The sequence below is a fragment of the Bacillus rossius genome, chromosome 12, assembly GCF_032445375.1.
Source record: "Bacillus rossius redtenbacheri isolate Brsri chromosome 12, Brsri_v3, whole genome shotgun sequence".
Classification (NCBI taxonomy): Eukaryota; Metazoa; Arthropoda; class Insecta; order Phasmatodea; family Bacillidae; genus Bacillus; species Bacillus rossius.
In genome coordinates this window covers 46,198,866-46,215,051 of record NC_086339.1, presented here as the reverse complement: position 1 = coordinate 46,215,051, position 16,186 = coordinate 46,198,866, and the positions used below count along the sequence as shown (strand labels likewise).

At 49.3% G+C, this 16,186-nt stretch overlaps 1 protein-coding gene across 1 annotated transcript in view; it reads left to right on the top strand.

The window, feature by feature from the left end:
• LOC134537975 (uncharacterized) overlaps nucleotides 1-16,186 on the top strand; it is a 433,777-nt gene that overhangs the window by 386,554 nt on the left and 31,037 nt on the right. The window contains exons 18-21 of the mRNA XM_063378994.1: nucleotides 726-839; nucleotides 6,424-6,634; nucleotides 8,390-8,561; nucleotides 9,535-9,649. Of these exons, the coding sequence (XP_063235064.1) occupies nucleotides 726-839; nucleotides 6,424-6,634; nucleotides 8,390-8,561; nucleotides 9,535-9,649 (612 nt within the window). The remainder of the gene's footprint in view (nucleotides 1-725; nucleotides 840-6,423; nucleotides 6,635-8,389; nucleotides 8,562-9,534; nucleotides 9,650-16,186) is intronic.

Genomic DNA, 16,186 nt, shown 5'->3' with positions numbered 1-16,186 from the left:
AGTCCCCGGAGCCTCTTTTATATAGTATAACCAAAAAAAAGCTTGTTATTGCGAGAGGAATATTGACTCTCAGATGGCGTTTGCGTTTCCCTTACTGTCCCCTTAAACTGTGTATATTTCAGTTAGTGAAACAAGATGAAAGTGTTGAGAATGCGCGCGCTGGCGAGGCTCGCGGCAGCTGTAGTCAGCACCGGGTCTCGAGGCGAGGTGCTGCGCCGAGCGGCGAGACGGCTGCAGGCTCGCGCCCCGGGTCCTCCGGAGCCGGTGAACGTGGCGGACGTCGCGCGCGCCGGTTGCTCCCATTCCTCCGCAGCATCACGAGAATATATAAAAAATTAATATCTAATCGACTTGACAGAATTCGACGGGTTTATTTTATCACCAGCATATTTCCATTACGAAGACTTTATTGTGCAGAAATAGCCAATACTTTGTTTTATTTTTTAAAAAAATGCTTTTTTTATTTAAATAAGGGATTGAAACCAAAAATTTACCAAATATGAATTTAAAAAAAAAAACTGTACAATTATTCATATCACACAAGAAAAACCTCTTTAGTAACTGAGTCTTGGAACAAAAATATATATATTTCAATTTTCAGCTAATTTTAAATTGTTAAATTGTAAGAGAAGATGATTGAAATATAACTGGATGTAAGGTTTGGTTACCACGGAATAACTACAAGAGGCCGGCTGTGCTGTACTGTGCCGTGTGGCTTGCGACAGGTCATGTACCGCGAGGTGACGACCGGCGCCGGCCTCATGGAGCCCGAGGGGGAGGGCCGCCCGCTGCTGTCGCTGCAGGACCTGGAGAGTCGCCTCGTGTTCACCAGGTGCAAGGTGGGCCTTCCTGGTCCCTCTCTGGGCCCTCCCTGGCCCTCCTGGTAGAGTTCCTTAAGGGCTCCGCCTACCCGGGCACACATACGGTGTGCAGAGCTTCGGGAAAAACTACGCGATTTACAAACTACTCAAGATATCTGAGTGGGGTCTGCTTACGAAAAGCATTTAAGAGTTCGCTGAGGGCCAAAAAGTACTTTTGTTTTTGGATTAAGTTTTTAAACGGTATTTTTATAAGAGTTAAAATGGCTAAAACGCATGTTTTCAGAGTAATCTTTAGGCGTAAACAACCGGTACAGATTCTTGAAAGCACTTAAGGGACTTGCATTACACCTTTATCTTCGTTTCTCAGCCATATAATGTTACAGTCACCTCTCAAATTTCACATTTATCCTGTGACAACGAGAAAACTGCGTGCCAGTTCAGAGCCTTGCGCTTAGAGGCTATACCGCGCTAGAAATACCAGAGAGCGCCGCGCTTATCATCCCGGCTCAATAACACACATACACCCCTGACGAGGCGGGCCCCTTAACAGCCTTAACCCATTTGGCCTTCCTTCTCACACGATCCTATGAAAGGTTTGAACTCCTGTCGTGCTGCTACGCGACCTCAACTCTCCTAAGCTTTGCAACGGGACTAGCCTGCAAGTGACAGCACCACCGAGGCCACTGTGTCTACCCGATGTACGCGGAGGGGATCTGTATTCATACCGCGGATACCACTTGTACCCGCTGACTGCGCCTTCGCATCCAAGCAACTGCAATTCCCCCCTAAAACCTGCTCTGCAATGACCATAAACAAATCACAAGGCCAGTCGCTAAAGATGGAAGATATCGAACTATGAGAGAATTGCTTTTCACATGGCAGTTCTACGTGGCCTGTTCTAAAGTGAGCCCCAACGGCAGCATGGTGAGTTTAGCACCAGATAATATAACCACAAATGTGGTAAACAAAGAAGTTTTTGTTATATTCTAACTTGCTGTCCGTAGTTTTGGCGTTTAGAGTACACTGTACAGTTTATTTGTAAATGCTTAAAATTCCGACAAAAGTGAACATATCGAGCACTTTTTCTGTCTTCATCTGATTTGGATAAAACCATCCATTACTCCTTTTTTCAAACCTTGAATTATAATTTTGCACACTTGACGTTTAATATAATAACAGGAAAGCTATGGTCTACAACCAGTTCACTACCCCCCCCCCCCCCCAAAAAAAAAAACCCTGCACCCTGGGAAAATCCCTCGCAACAAAATACATTTTGGAAATGTTCTAATCTACACAGAATCCTCGAAGCTATGTTATATTTGACAGTATTATTCTTTCTTTCCGTTAGCTGCTCGGATCCGCATGAACGAGCAACGACGATACCGAAGCTTCGTCTCGGAAACGCACTCAGGCGTCACTCTCCTGTTGGCGAACCTGGCGTGAGGTTGCCTCCCCTGGCGCGCCTTCTTTCTCTCCAGCAGCAAGTGTTTGCCCCGGGCGAAGAGCCCTTCATGCCGCGCCGTTTGATTCGCAGGTTTCTCGAGCGAACGAGCGACGGAGCAAACAAAGCGTAAATGTCGTTGTCTCCTGCAAACAGCGGCTCTTTTAGTGGCTGTCGATGTGCCCCCTCTCCTAGTGTGCTGCGAGCTGTGGGATTCTAGTGGGGCCACCGCTCGCTGTCATTAGCTTTCAGACTTGTAAAGGTATCTGCACGTGAGTGACAGAATATACTCCTTTCTTAATGACACTTTCAAACGTGAACTTAGACTAATCTCTAATTCTAATTCTCGAAAAAAAATATTCCTTGATAATGGTACTATGTTATTGACCAACAATACTTGCCACTTATAGAGTAAAAGTTTCAAATCATTCGAATAAAAAAGCTAACTTGAGTATCCTAAATTATTATTATTGTAAACCGCCGTTAGAACCCGGTGGTGAATCCTTTATGGTTATAAACGTTGTTTTCCCCAGGTTTTTTCTCTTCAAAACGTCATTTAATATGTTGTAAGTTGCAATCAGAAAGAGAAAATCAACTTACCTCCACTTGTATCCGCCATTGGCTTGGTAACGCTCGTTTATGGTTTGTTTTTAAATTTCTTGACAATGCGTCCTAATGCCTGCACCCGCGAAAAACGGTATTTTCATCCCATCTCTCTCAAAAGATTGCAGTCATCAGACAGTGTAATGCTTTAAAATCCAAATAATGTATATTATTATTTTCAATTTGATTTTATATTCGATACTAATAATTAATGCGAAACATTTTCGAAGGGCGAGATTCTCTCAGGCGCCTTAGTTGGTAGGTAAGCTATCGTATGGTATTGTTGTTTGGGTCGCTGTGGAAAGAAATTGTGACGTTAAAATAAATCTCCGCCATTAGAACTTTGATCTTTTAAATCGCAGTGGACGTCCGGATTTTGACGATATCCGCTTCCCCTTTGAAGCATTCACTTCCGTTTGACGGCTCGAATTCTGCGCTCGGATTTTTACTGGTGTTTGGAGCGGTGTTCATATTCGCCGTCAGAAGCTAAGTTGAATCCTACGACGCATTTCCGAGATACGCGCTACAATGAAACGCCGACCGAAAAAGGTTTTTGCGACTTTTCCATCTTCTGCAACTCTGGTGGAATACGTTGCTTGTTTGACCCGAGTTCTTGTTTGTTGCTACGGATGCTGTAAGGCCCGCCTGCTGAAAATATACTCCCAAATGTTACGCCCACAAACGCTCCTCTGAAATATCCCAGAAAGTTCACGCGCAGATGAATGATAGGCTTCCTCTTCACTACTTAAAACCTTGAAGTTCTGCCCAATTCCATCTCTCTCCTTTTGTACCAACCCGTTCGTACGTTTATGACTTAAGCTACGAGCGACCACAGTATCACCAACGCATGAGATATTTTCTTATTCCGTGGGATTTTAGGACTTAAAATTTTGAAAAGAGACTATGTCGCAAAATTATGATAGTAAATAGGATGGATGGAACTGATTTATTACTTTATTAAATGTATGGAATAATTAAAAAAATTAGTGATTAGTTAGTAATTAACTTTTTTCTCTTCTCGCTTCAATTTTGTATTGAAACTTCTTTGCTGAAGGGATCCGATCACCTGAGGGGAATAGTTAGGAATGTGGTGGGGGAACCGGTAGAGGAGGAGAGTGCGTCAGCGGCGACGCCACTCCAACGCATGCGCTAGCGGTCGAATGGGAAGACGAAAAGATGGGGGGGGGGGGGGGGAATAGGTATGTAGCGTAGCATGCTATATGCTGGTTGTAATGTTTAGGAGACGGCAGGGAGAGGTAGAAATGACGCAGCAGTGATGCTACGGAATTCTCGTAACGCTTTAATATGTTTGTCTGGTACTTAGTTTTTTTTTTTTCAATAGAGAACATACCCGCATAATTACTATTCTCAATTCTTATCACTTGTCCAATAAAATTATTTATATGTTTGTGTGTATATTTATACACACCAAATTAAGAAATATGTTCCATTTCTGTCACGCATGGACGCCACACACACACTTTTCAGTTCATTAAAAAACGCAAATGAAGCAAATCTTCAGCGGATTGTCTTTTGCGTATTCACAGTTAGAAAAGTTGAAACATGATGTTTTTAATGCATGTATAAATTACTGTCTCTAAGCTGAAAGAAAATTTATAAAAGATTTTATTTAATGAATTTCTTCCATTATTCTAATGTTTTGGGTAACATAAAAGCAATATTGTATAAATAGGGCTGTGGTATGAGCTTCAGACTGATTAATGCAGGGCTTAGCCATGCATGTATTATTACGTTTATACTATACTTCAACCTACTTTTTTTCCACTTGATAGACTGTGCCCTATTTGCATGATATCCAAAAACATACGTTGAAGTGTAGTGTTCGCATTGTGTAAAAGGTTTCAGAGGGGTATATTTTATGAAAGTGACAGTGTTAAGCAACGGAAATTCTAATTGATATCTAATTATTAATTGAGCCAGGATTCTTTCGTGGATTCATTAGGTAGCGACGGGACTTAAGAACATATGCTTCACGTAGATGATTGGTCTGCAGTAGTTTGACTCGCCCTGAGCTGGTTAAAAAACAAGAAGTGGTTACCCAGCACAAGTATGTGACGGTATCGACTAATGAAATCTTAATAGGCTTAATAGGCATTAAATAATGTCCTAATTATAAATTTTAATAGTATCAACTGTATGTGCTGTAGTGTGTTGGTTCAAGGTCACAAAGAGTAACCCAAACAGTTTTAGATAAGCGCAAGTGTTAAGTACTCCTTTCTTGTTTTCTCGCTTGCAGTGCCCTCTCAGCGTAAAGCATTTTGTGTTCTGCAATTTGCCAAGAGTGAACCTGTAATTTCAGTTCAACGTGCGTTTCGTTTAAAGTTTATGTTGTGATCCCCCGTGTGGCAATCACATCCGGCGATTGTATAGGCAGTTCGAGACGACCAGATGTGTGTTTTAAAGGGAAAATAACGGGATGACTAAAATTGTCTATACGGGATGTTGACACTGTCAGAGCATCCTAAGAAATCTGTTCTGAAAGCAAGTCTTGAACTTCAGTTGCCAAAGATGATCATGTGGAAGATTTTAAGAACACGTTTACACATGCGTCCATACCGAAGTGTGGGAAAGAATTGGACTTTAGTCCGGATGTGTGCCATATAACTAAAGGTTCACATATTGAACACAAAAAACTAGGTTAGTTTACATTCAATTTAATGTATTCATTATTTTAAATAGTTTAAATTAAACTGTTATACCATTGGAACTTGGACATTATTTAATGGACATCCTCTCATTAAATAGAGCATAGCTTAGAGTGGTGCGAAACAATAGTGGCTCTACTCAAACATAGAAGATAGGGTCAGGTATGTTTGGCAAAATATTTGTGATCGTTCATTAGACTGCAATACGGTAGGCCAGCACTAGCAATATATTGTTTCCTTGTGATTGGCGGCCGTCTTCTAGAGATGCCATAGCCATGTTTGGCCCGGGCCAATCAGGACACCTTTACTTCCACACTGGATGGCTGTGATTGGTGTGCTGACTGTAGACATGTAGTACCTCAAGTCAACCCAGTCAACCACGAAACGCAGAAAGTACTACAAAGTTTTAGCTCACTGTTTGACTGAAAATATTTCCGCGATAAATGTATGGCCCTACTTACACACCATCCCTAGTAAGTGGGGATTAAGATCATATGGTGAATTGCTTAAAAACCTAAATAACACGGATAAGCATTTAAAAACACAGCTAACACCAAAATTCAAGTAAATGGATCACACTACCCCGAAATAGAAGTTATGTCGTAAAATTAAGTGGCATTTAACGAAAATTTATTCAAAACATAATAAAGGTAAACATTCGTTCATCGAAATTCAAGGTATGTCGTTATTGCCGAACGAAAAATAGTACTTAAGATCTCCTATTGAATCACTTTATAACCATAAATGCTCACTTATTTATTTTTATTGTTCTGAATATATTTCTTTCAGACCAGTTTATTATAAATTATTTTATCGTAAAAATGCTGCATTAAAATGTTACCTGCTGTGAGAACTGAAGAGGCCGGAAGGACGAGGCGAGTGTTGTGTGCAGCCCTTCGTGCTGCGCGCGCCGGGCAGGCAGTGGCTGTTCGGCGGCGACCTGAGCCGCGTGGAAGGGCGCGCCGTGCGGCCCTTCTGGGCGCTGCTCTTCACCGACCTCATCCTCTTCGCCAAGGTCAGCCGCGACCGCGTGCTCTTCATCACCGAGGAGCCGCTGCCGCTGCTGTCCGTCACGCAGGCCTTCTTCAACATCAGGAAGAAAGGTGCGCCCACGAGGGGGGCCGAGCCCGGGTGGCCCGGGTGGCTCAGGTAACCCAGGTGGCCCACGTGGCCCAGGTGGCCCAGGTAACCCAGGTAACCCAGGTGGCCCACGTGGCCCACGTGGCCCAGGTGGCTCAAGAGGCCCGGGTGGCCCGGGTGGCCCAGATGGCCCAGGTGGCCCAGGTGGCCTGGGTAGCCCGGGTGTCTCAGGTGGCCCAGGTAACCCAGGTAACCCAGGTGGCCCACGTGGCCCACGTGGCCCAGCTGGCTCAAGAGGCCCGGGTGGCCCAGATAGCCCAGGTGGCCCAGATAGCCCAGGTGGCCCAGGTGGCCTGGGTAGCCCGGGTGTCTCAGGTGGCCCAGGTAACCCAGGTAACCCAGGTAACCCAGGTGGCCCACGTGGCCCACGTGGCCCAGCTGACTCAAGAGGCCCGGGTGGCCCGGGTGGCCCAGATAGCCCAGGTGGCCCAGGTGGCCTGGGTAGCCCGGGTGTCTCAGGTGGCCCAGGTAACCCAGGTAACCCAGGTGGCCCACGTGGCCCACGTGGCCCACGTGGCTCAAGAGGCCCGGGTGGCCCAGGTGGCCCAGGTGGCTCAGGTGGCAGATGCTGCGATCACACTGTAGCGATGCCGCAGCAGGGCATAATGCTAGTGTGACCGACATAAAAAGCAAACGATTGTCTGTGTTGTTTCTGCCCATTGCTCACGCAACCACACATCTTTGATATAAATATATTTAATGCACATGTAACATTATTTCAAAAAAATTAATTTTATGTGAACATTGAAAAAATCCACATAACCTTAACATGAAAATGTCACCACTATAAGCATGTTTTGAAGAACTGTACCGTGCCCATGACACGACGGCCATGGAAAAACCTTCAAATAGGAAAGTCTGTCGCTGCCGTAGATTAAGTCGCACTGACGTCACAGAAGTGTCGAACGTGATTGGTTAGACAATTTACATGATTCGCGTCGCACCCATCACATCGCGTGCGTCGCGCCGTTCTGACTCTAGCATATAGCAGCTGCACCCTGGGCCAGGAGCCCTCAATTTGTACTACTAAAATGTTTACATAATACTTTTTTTACAATCTAATCCTTATTTTAAAGTTTTTATGAATTTAAGGAAATGCAAGTTTGAGTTTCGATACAACCGATTGTATGTAACCATCGTTTTAATTTTCTTTATTTATCAGTATTACATTCGCATATCAATAAAATTCGGTTTTCCCTAAACCATAGAATACTGACAAGCTAAAAATAAAGAATTTTAGTCATATTCTACATAAGATATGCTAACGACGAATCCAAAACTGTATAACATGTGAGGATTGCATGTAAATGCTTGGTCTGAAATAAAAGTTATCTTGTAAGTAAGTTTATACAAATGATAAACTAAGGACTTGTTTGAGATGAGTGGTGTGGCACGGGAAGCCTTCTTTTCACAGACGAGAGAACCAAACGCCCGATCGTGCATCTTCGGGGTTTATTTTTTGTTCATTGTAACTCATGATAACTAATGGTCAATTAGGTTAGGTTAGCTACATTATAAATACTTTAAAACATTGTGGGCGGTTGATTTGGTTAGGATAGCTACATTAAAGATACTGTGAAATCAAAAATCAAATAAAGCGAGCACGAACTTCGGGGAACTTCGGTGTGGCTCTCTCTCTTCTGTGAAACGAAGGCTTCCCTAGTGGCACGACAGCAGCTGGATGGCTAGTATAGTCGAGGATGCCGGTGTGACGGCAGCCAACGACTTCCGGCTGGTGGTGGCGGGGGCGGGCGAGGGAGTGGACAGTCCGGCGCCACGCTGCGGGCCCGAGCTGCAGCTGTCCCGGCACCAGCGGAGGAGACCAGTCACCCTGCGTGCTCCCTCCGCCGAGCTCAAGGCCGTCTGGCAGAACCTCATCCAGCGCCAGATGTGAGTGTCCCGCTGTCAGCAATCATAACTATATAAACATTTTTTTCCCCCCATTTTTTTACACTTAATTAACCAGGAAATTTAGCACTCACGAAAGCAAGCTTATATGTGAGTGCATCTAGTCACTTCAAATTACATGCGGTATTTTGACAAACTATAAATATTAATATTATAAAAATAAGGAATAACTATTAGGTGCCGTGGTACCTTTACGTCAAGTTAATACCATTATTTTATGTCGCACATTTATAACAAACGCCTAGGATGAAAGGAACCTGTAGTATTATAGACTTTAAATAGTTATTATTATTATTATTTAGACTTGCCGTTCGAATTTTTGTCGTTGTTAGTAACTAAAGCACATATTATTTTTGACCATGATTTCCCAAAACAGTTCATAGCTCCACAGAAGTAGTATTTAATCGTAGGCAAAACTATATTTCACAGTGGGTTTCTAATTTGTGTTTCGTATTTCTGCCATTAATGATCTCGCTTACAACATTTTTAAAAAGCTAATTAAACTAAATTAAAGTTCGCAGGCTTTCACGGCATTGTCTGAAGTAGCTTGGCTTCTGGGTTGCATTAGTGTCCTAGGCGAATAATTGACCGATGTTTGGGTCGACATTGCAGTCGCCATCATCATAGTAGGTAACTGCTCCCTGATGATGGCGACTGTAATGTTGACCGAAACGTCTGTGAATTATTCGTCTAGGACACGGCTACAACCCATAAGCCAAGATACTTTAAACTAAATTTAAATTAAATTAAAACAAATTAAAATTATTTACTCTGAATGCTTGGTACGTTACTCTTGATTCAAGTTTGTTACAAGTTAATTATAATACTAATATCCCAGTATTTAATTATTTAGAGCTTGCCGGCTCTTCGCCACAAGTTTGCTTTGAAGCTGGCCGTGTGAACACCCGGCTTGAAGCTGGCATCTGCGAGGCAGACATGGCGCATGTTGTTGCAGCATCTACCTGAACACGATCCGGGGCGGGACGCCGGCGTCCAGCCCGCTGGACTCGCCTGACCCACCCACCACGCTGTCCGTCGCCACGCTGGACTCCCTGTCGCTGCGGCGCCAGGTGCGTCTGTCGCCCGTGCCTCGGCGCTGTGTCTCCCGCTAGCCGCGCCCGAGGAACTCTAGTAGTTCCGTCCGCCGGCGGCAGAGTGTGCTGCGCGCGTCCCCAGCCTCGACACTAGCGCCTCGCGGTGGCGGGCGTCGCAACTGCGTGCTACTGACTCTCCCAGCTGCGCCCGAGGAACTCTAGTAGTTCCACCCGCTGGCGGCAGAGTGTGCTGTGTGCGTCCCCAGCCTCGACACTAGCGCCTCGCGGCGGCGGGCGTCGCAACTGCGTGCTACTGACTCTCTCGGCGCTAGGTCGCCGTGCGCATAGACTGGAAATATGTTTCGCGGGGCTTGTGACGCTATCTGTCGGGTGGGCTTATAACTACTTTAAGAAAACAAGGTTGAAGTGTTAAGTTTATAATGTTAATTTAACTTATTGATGTCTAATTTCTTGATTTAATGCTGTTTTGTATGCCATCATCCACGGTCCTGTGTCCGAAACCTCGGGGTGAACTCAGTGTGGTGGAGGTGAATCTCGGTGAAAAGCACCAGGCTAGTCTTCAGAGATAAACATGTCAGAAGGGTGGGTTGTCAGCCCCTTGTGGTACACTGAGTTCGAGGCTGCGATAGTTAGGAACCTATTATATCTATTAATTGCGGCACTCCCCTGATCAGCTTAAGATGCTGATGTCTAACTAGCGTGGTCAGGTGAAAAGACTACAAATAATTACTGTTTGATTAATAAACTTTACTCACACGGGTTTGTCTGGATGCTACACAGCACATCACACACCATAAAAAAATGTACTGTCGTCCCTCTGGCCCTAAGTCTCCCGGTCCCCGACCAAGCTCGCCCTGTGAAAGTCGTTTTGCCCGAGTAGCTACAGCCAGAGAGTGGCGAGTTCAGGCCTGACGTGGCCGGGACCAGAATATGCGGGTTCAGGGGAAGGAATTAAGGAGAGGTTTGGGATGTTGACATAGGCGGAAGAAAAAGACGTCTCGCTCAGATCTGAAGGCGATATTTATTGATAGCAAGCTTTCCTCGCAAACCTTATCGCGGCCTGGCCTACCACGACAAGAGACGGACGTTTCTTCCACGCTGCGACCCGGACTCCCTGATTATAAACAGAAAACAATCGCGTTTCAGTAGGGTAGCCTATGACTACCCCGTGGTACAAGAAGCTAATCGCGATAGCTCGACCGTGCGTGAGCGTGCTCGAGACGACTGTAGCTTATGGAGCGGAGCGACGCAGGTCTCCTCCGGGCGGCAGCTAGACAGCGACTGCGCTCTCCGCCTGATCGCGCGCATGCTGCTACCCACGGGTGGGGGGAAGCCGGCGCAGAAGACATGTTGGCGGCAGGCCAGGCGGCAGGTCTTACAAACTAATTACACATACACTGAATAACAATATAAGATTAATTACAAAATACAAATACAATGTTAATTACGAAATAACCATACATGAGTTACACAGATACGATATTTACACTAAAACATGGCTGTCCGTGAGTGGTCCTTATAATCATGATGTAGGGTTCATGCGGGTGCGTCCCTGACCTTTTCACTGCACTGCATCAGTGGGGAAGGTGTCTCCCTTAGGCACATGGCAGTGGACAGGTACAGCCTCTACGTCTAGGGGGGCACGAAGACTGGCGTCACATGCCCCCCTCTCACGAGGCTGTCCTGGCCACTGACGTCGGCCTAGACTGCCAGCCGCGGCCGTGTCCGATTACGAGTTTGGTCCCTCACATCAGGTGTGTTCAGTTCGATCATTCGGGGTTGGGCGAACTGCGGCAGGAGCTGCATGACGCTGCAGTGCAGACCGCCGACGTCCAGCCGCCGCATGCCACGGTATTGTACTGGCCCTCCCACTCATAGTCCCGGAGATAGCGAGGTGCAGTCATGTCACATGTGGACCGGCGTACCTTTGGCCAGTCCCCTGTGTGGATAGTCGTCGTCTGCTCCTCGGAGGGCATGTCCAGGACTACCTGCTGTGCCTGGTCCACATTACCCTCTCGGCTGAGGATCCGCACTGTCACTTCGTCATCTGTCGCATCGTCAATGTCCGTGTTCCCCACCTGCTGTTCCCAGGGGTGGGAGTGTCTCTGTCTGCATCCATTTTCATGGTCCAGCGGAGTCACCGTCGTGTCACTGAGGTCGACCAAGTCACCGAGGATGGTGTCATCGGCAGGCACGTCCTCGATGAGTGGCCCTGACCCGCGCAGGGAGTTCCCATCATCGACGTCGTCATTGCCGTCAACATCGTCGTCCGGAAGTACTCGACTCATACGGGGCTCCAGCTCAATCATGCTGGCCCCTCGCGATCCTCCTTTGTCCGTCGCATCGGGTGTCAGTTCCTCACCCTCGGTCACCAGTGGAGAACAGTCGCCCCTCTCCTGACCCCCTTTCATGGGAGACTGGTCCGGCTCCCTCGCTGTTTCATCGGCGGGTACAGCATCCCGTGGTTCGTCGTCGTCGTCCGTCCAGTCAGCCAATCGGAGGTCATCCCTGTGCACCTTTGTCGTGCGCCTGTCAGTGCGACAGACGAGGTACGTATTGGTTCCCAGTTGGCTGACCAATTCCTGCGGACCTGCAAACTAAGGGGCTAGGCTGGCACAGAAGCCTACGACAGATGGTGGCACCGGACAAAGACACACTGGCCTGGCTCAAGCAGTCCCAAAGGCGGGTTGTCTGGGGCGTACATTGGGCTAGGTATTGCTGCTGGCGTCGAGCGTCCTCATGTCGATTGTCGACAGTCGTCTCGTGAGAGTAGGCGAGTGCTCGCGCTTCCATGGGCAGGGCGAGGTTTCGGCCCTGCACCTGTTCGGCAGGGGAGTGGCCCGTGACTACGTTCGTCCTGCGATGCAGGCAATACAGCAATGTCGGCAGGTGCAGGTCCCATTTGGTATGGTCCTCGTCCAACCGGATGCAAAGCTGAATTTTTATGTCCTGATTCCGCCTTTCGGTCGGATTCGTGCATGGATGGTAGGTGGGCATGGTGTGGTGCTCCACCCCCCATCGCTCGCAGGACATTCGCCAGTGTCTCTCCGTGAACTGCACCCCATTGTCCGTCAGGAGAACCGTGGGGTACCCGTATCGCAGGAAGAACTCATGCTTGGGCAGGGCAATCATAGTGCCAGCCTTCACGTTTGGTACTGCAAATGCTTCTGCTCAGCGGGTGAACACGTCCATGACCACCACGATAAAATGCCGGCCACAGGACGTACGAGGATACGGCCCTATGATATCCACCACCACAGTGTGGAAGGGATCTCGGGGCCGCTGTGGGACCTGTTGCTCCGTACTGTCGGGATACCTGGACTTCCACTCCTGGCAGCATTGGCAGGCTCTTACATAGCACCGTATCTCTGTCGTGTCGCCAGGCCAGTGGAATGTCCGCCGGACCTCACGTAGCATCTGCTCTGTACCCGGGTGTCCTGCCAGGGGGTGGTCATGCAGGTAACCCAGCACCCATTGCCTAGCCTCTGGCAGCATGTGAGTCTGCCACCTGCTCGACCTGTGAGCCCCCTTGGTCTGGAGCACGCCATGAAGACTCTGGCAAGCTGGCAACACTTTTTCACCACACTCTGTCTGCAGGGAATGGGCGTCAGGGTCACGGAGCTGCACACCATGGACCCACGAAAGCAGTTCCATCATTGTCTCTGGTCGAGTGTCTGGCTCAGAGGCAGTGGAGTTGGACAGTGAGTACAACGTGCACAGCCATGGTCCCAAGTCCTCAACACTGGGCTCGCGCTCCGGGAGGAGCACCTCCTCCCAGCCCTGATCATCGCGGAACTCACTCATAGGGTCCGGATTCTGAGACAGATTGTCGGCCTGCTGATTCTCCCCTCCTGGGACGTGTTCGACTGTGAACGAGAATTCCTGAATCAGCAGGGCCCAGCGAGTGAACTTAGACTTTCAGCCCTGAGCGGAGTCCAGCCAGCGGAGGCACTGGCTGTCAGTTCTCAGCATAAAAGAGCATCCCTCGATGTGGTGCCGGTAGTGCTGCAGGGCCCAGACCACAGAAAGTCACTCATACTCATGCACGTGATACCTCGGCTTAGCCTGGCCAAACTTTGCGCTGGTGTACTCAATCACACATCTCACACCATCGTCGTCCACCTGGTACAAGACCTCACCCATCCCCTCCTGACTTGCATGTATCTGGACAAAGATGGGATGGTCGGGGACCAGATGCGACAGCGTGTGACAGTTCCTGAACCGGTCCTTAACCTGGTGCTGAACCTTGTCCACAGCAGGTCTGTCATCGGGGTCGTGACCATGGTGAAGTCAGGGATGAAGGACTGCAGCCAGTTAAGCAGGCCCAGAAGCTTCTGGAGCTGCTTCCTGGTCCTCGGCACCCACTTACCCTCGATAAGCTCCAGCTGCTCGGGGCGGGGACGGCACCCTTCGTCACTATGTGCCCCAGGAACTCAATCTCTCTGTCCCTAATGTGACATTTTTGGGAGCACAAGTCAGTCCATGTCTGGCTATCCTCTCCAGGACCAGTGCCAAGTGGTGCACGTGGTCCTTGCACATCCTGAAATAGACGATGGCATCGTCCAAATAGGCACTGGCGAATACGCCAATGTACCCATCCAAAACACGTGCCATCAGGGCCTTGAATGTGGCAGGAGCATCCATAAGTCCAAAAGGCATGGCGAAGAACTGGTATCGCCAACCATCTGGCGGAGTGAACGCCATTTTCGGACGGTCAGCAGGGCATACCGACACCTGCCAGTAGCCTGACTTCAGGTCAAGCGTCTTGACAATGGTCGCGTCCCCCAGTCCGGCCAAAGCGTCCGTAATGTTGATTTGTGGAGGCGGGTGGGAATAGTCAGTCTGTTTATCGCTTTGAAGTTTACGCAAAAGCGTAAACTCCCGTCCTTTTGTGGTGGCCAAAGCCACCCTCGAGTTGTAGGGAGAGGTACTGGGTTCTATCACCCCGTAGTGCAACATTTCGTCTACCTGGGTCTAAATGGCCTCGCGCTCTCGGGGCCCGAACCCATGTACCTTCTCAAAAGGCAGGCGGTGCGGTACCATGGGTATTCAGTGTTCCGTCATTGTAGTGCATCTTAACTAGTCCGCAGCCGCAAATACCTGAGGTTGGGATGCAAGGACACGGTTGATGGCGTCGACATGCTCTGCTGGGACGTTGTGCCTGAGGTCCTCCAGGCGGATGACCGACTGAGGAATACTAGGAGGAGTCTGGTGTATGCCATACATGGTCCAACGACCATGTGTGCCGAAGTACATTCACCCAGCTCATACCTCCACATCTGCATCGCTTTGTACAGCCACGGTGCTCCCAGGATCAGTCCCTCCCACAGGTCGGGGACCACCCACGCCTCGATGTGACTAACATGACCAACGATGTTCAGTGTTACCTGGATGGTGCCCTTGCTGTCACACTGGCATCCTTTGTGGCCAGCTGCACCAGCTCCGGACATGGGATCACCGCCTCCTCCACCACCAGATGGGCTGTGATGTAGGACCGGCTGGAAGTGGTGTCCACCAAGGCAGGCGTCTCCCGCCCGTCGGCGTGGACGGGTATCCGCAGCAGCTCCGGCTCCATGGGTCCGACCCATCCCAGATGGGCAGCTGCCTGGTCTCCCTCATCCCCAGCCTCCGGGAAGTCTGAACGTTGAGGACCCAAGGAAAACTCGCCTGACCGCTCTGGAGTCAGCGCACCATCATTCTGGTAGCCCACCCCGCCGGCGACAGGCGAACAGAATGGCAAGTCCGGTTCCGGGATGACTGCTGTCGGGTCGCCGGAGTCGTGCTGGCACCCCACTGTCCCAACGGCGACCCGGGCACGGGAACACCTGACTCGCAGCGTGCCCGACTCCCGCTGCCACCCGACGGCAAATGTAATGTTGGGGGGTCTCGGCGCAGGTTGTGGTAGAAGAGTCCCCTCGGTTACTGGAACTGATGGTAGTTGATGGATCGGGAGGTGGTGCCCAGCTGTCCGTCCAGCCCCGTCTCCGCGTTTCCCGCTGGCAGTGCGCTGCCCTCGCGCGATACTTCCCGTGCGGTTTGGTGGGGCACAAGCGATGCCAGTGGTACAACTCTGGGCAAAAACGGCATCGCAGCGGCCGCTCGTCCTTGCCTCCCCCTTCCTGCAATCCCATCGGCCTGGCTTCCACCCTCCCGCGTCGGCTCCCTTCTGCTGGGAATCGCCCGGGATGTCCTCCGGCATCGCTCAGGTCAAGTACCTTCCGGTGACCTGCACAGTCGTTGAACTTCACCACTGCCATGTCATTGTCCGGAACTTCAGTAAGAGTCACCCCTCTTGACCCTGGGTGGACCTGGGGAACCTGCAAGTCCCTGGTCATTGTCCTCCACTGCATGATGTCAAGCTCTACTATGGGGGCGAGGGCCACGAACTCCTACGTGCCTCGCCCGACTGCCGTCCTCATGAAGGGGCAAAACTCCGGCAACAGTTGTTCGACGGTGGTCGGTAATGCCACACTCATCTCCCCGCCTGTCCCTAATCGTCTGAACAGGCGCAGCTTCTTACAAATGAAGTAATCCGCACTCTCTTCCTCACTC